The sequence below is a fragment of the Buceros rhinoceros genome, unplaced genomic scaffold, assembly GCF_000710305.1.
Source record: "Buceros rhinoceros silvestris isolate BGI_N320 unplaced genomic scaffold, ASM71030v1 scaffold22803, whole genome shotgun sequence".
Taxonomy (NCBI): Eukaryota; Metazoa; Chordata; class Aves; order Bucerotiformes; family Bucerotidae; genus Buceros; species Buceros rhinoceros.
The window spans coordinates 11,369-13,196 of record NW_010402135.1 but is presented as its reverse complement, the minus strand read 5'-3'; the positions used below and the strand labels follow the sequence as shown (position 1 = coordinate 13,196).

Here is a 1,828-nt window from a genome sequence, read left to right as displayed (position 1 = left end):
CCCACACCACGTCCAAAGTAGCATCCAAAGACATCTCCTGAAGCTGCCTCTTCCTGTTGATATTTACCTGTATCGGAACCGGCTTCCCTTGAAGAACAAGTTGCTGCTGGACACCGTCCGCACCTGGCTCGACTTCTCCAACCTGCAACGGCACCGAGAGAAGGGTGAGCATCCTGCTGAGCACCCGGGCAGGGTACGGCCCCGGCACCACTTCACCGCCAAGTCTTCGCCTGGTTTAGTTCCCAGCACACCCTGCCAGTGGTGGGGGATGGATTGTTCTGCTGATGCTGGCACAGCATCATCCCCCCTGACTGAGCCTCAGCATCGGTCATTGAAGGCAAATTACAAGAGCAAAGCCCTGGAGATATAAACCACCACCAGGAAAGAAAAAAGCCGCTAGCAGCAGTGGGGTGGCACCGACATGAGCACCTGGACCATCACGGCATCACCCCACAGTTTCTCCCCCAGCTCAGTACGTCCCTGCCAGTGGTGGGAGCGTTGCCCAGCCCAGGGGTGCAGGAACTGGTCTGTCTGGTGGTGGGTAAAACCACCAGGAAGCACAGTCCTGTCCCCTCCTTGTCCCACGGGATCTGGTCACTCACCCCGAGAGGAGCCCAGCAACCCCTTAGCCAAGCCCACGGTCCACTCTGCTTGGCGCAGGACCCAGCGGTAATTTACTGACGTGATTAATCACGGGAAGATTTGTAAAGCAATATTGCAATTTCATTTCATGTTAATATAATGAGGACTGAAACCTGCTGATTGCAGCTGCTGATTGCAGTATTCCCACAGAGGATACATCACACGCTTCATCCCACTGATTAAAATAAAACTCATTACAAAGCACAACACAGGCTATTTTTGAAGTACGCCATGAGCAGGGTGCTGAGACCAAGCTGTTCCACCTGGCACCTCCCCAGCTGTGACCTCTCCCTTTCTGCCTGACAGCCCAATTAACCAAACCAGGGGCAGAAACACTGCCTTGGTGGCCACTGTCCAGAGCTCCTGCGAGAGGGCAAAACCTTCCCTGTCCTCCCCAGGCAGGAGCATCCTGCAGCCTGGAGGTCCCCATGCACTGGGCAGCAAGTGGGGATGGTCCCTGGAGCCACCGTCCCCAACTGCCCAGGCTGGCGGCTGCAGCCCAGCCTGCACGTCACCTCCCCGCTCCCTTGGACGCTTCCATGAATAACTAACTTGTTCCCAAAGGGCTCAGAAGCAGATTATTTCTGCAGGTTTGTGCGCTGTCCCCAGTAGAGGCAGCCTTGTCTAAAGCACCGCGGGGCACTGGCTCGACTTCAGTGGGAACGTTCATGCAGGGTTCAGCACAAACAGACCCCTCAAAGCCATTTTGAAAACCCACCCTCGAATATGAGGTCAGAAAATATTCCCTGAGTTTTGCAGATGTCCGTCCCCCTCGATCAAAGGTTTGCTGCAGAGGGGTGAGCACAGTGGGGTTGGGGCAGGGGGACCCCGCGGGGCACAGCTCCCAGACCAGGGGCACTGGCACTTCTGGGGCACCGTGGTGGTCCCTGGACAGAGCCCTGGGGCGGGTGCTGTGCGGGGAGGACACAGCCCCACGGGCTCCTGGGCAGCCCAGCACTCACTTGTAGAATGCCTGGTTCTCTATCCCACACTTCCAGAGGTGTTTGCAGGCTTCTGGTGTCGGGGCGAAATACGTAAGGACAATTTTCTTTTCCTAAAGGAGAAAGACAAGGAGTTGGGAGGGAAAGGGTGAGTTGCACTCGCTGGGCAGCGCTGGGAGTGTGGACAGAGGCCAGAGCAGCTGGAGAGCAGCACCAGTGCAAAGCAGATGCTCCTCCAGAGCTGC

General features: G+C 56.8%; 1 protein-coding gene across 1 annotated transcript in view; it reads right to left on the bottom strand.

The window, feature by feature from the left end:
- Nucleotides 1–1,828, bottom strand: part of FRMD5 (FERM domain containing 5) — a gene marked incomplete at both ends in the record, with an annotated part of 10,953 nt that overhangs the window by 1,011 nt on the left and 8,114 nt on the right. Inside the window, 2 exons of the mRNA XM_010132555.1 lie at nucleotides 68–142; nucleotides 1,605–1,696. Of these exons, the coding sequence (XP_010130857.1) occupies nucleotides 68–142; nucleotides 1,605–1,696 (167 nt within the window). The remainder of the gene's footprint in view (nucleotides 1–67; nucleotides 143–1,604; nucleotides 1,697–1,828) is intronic.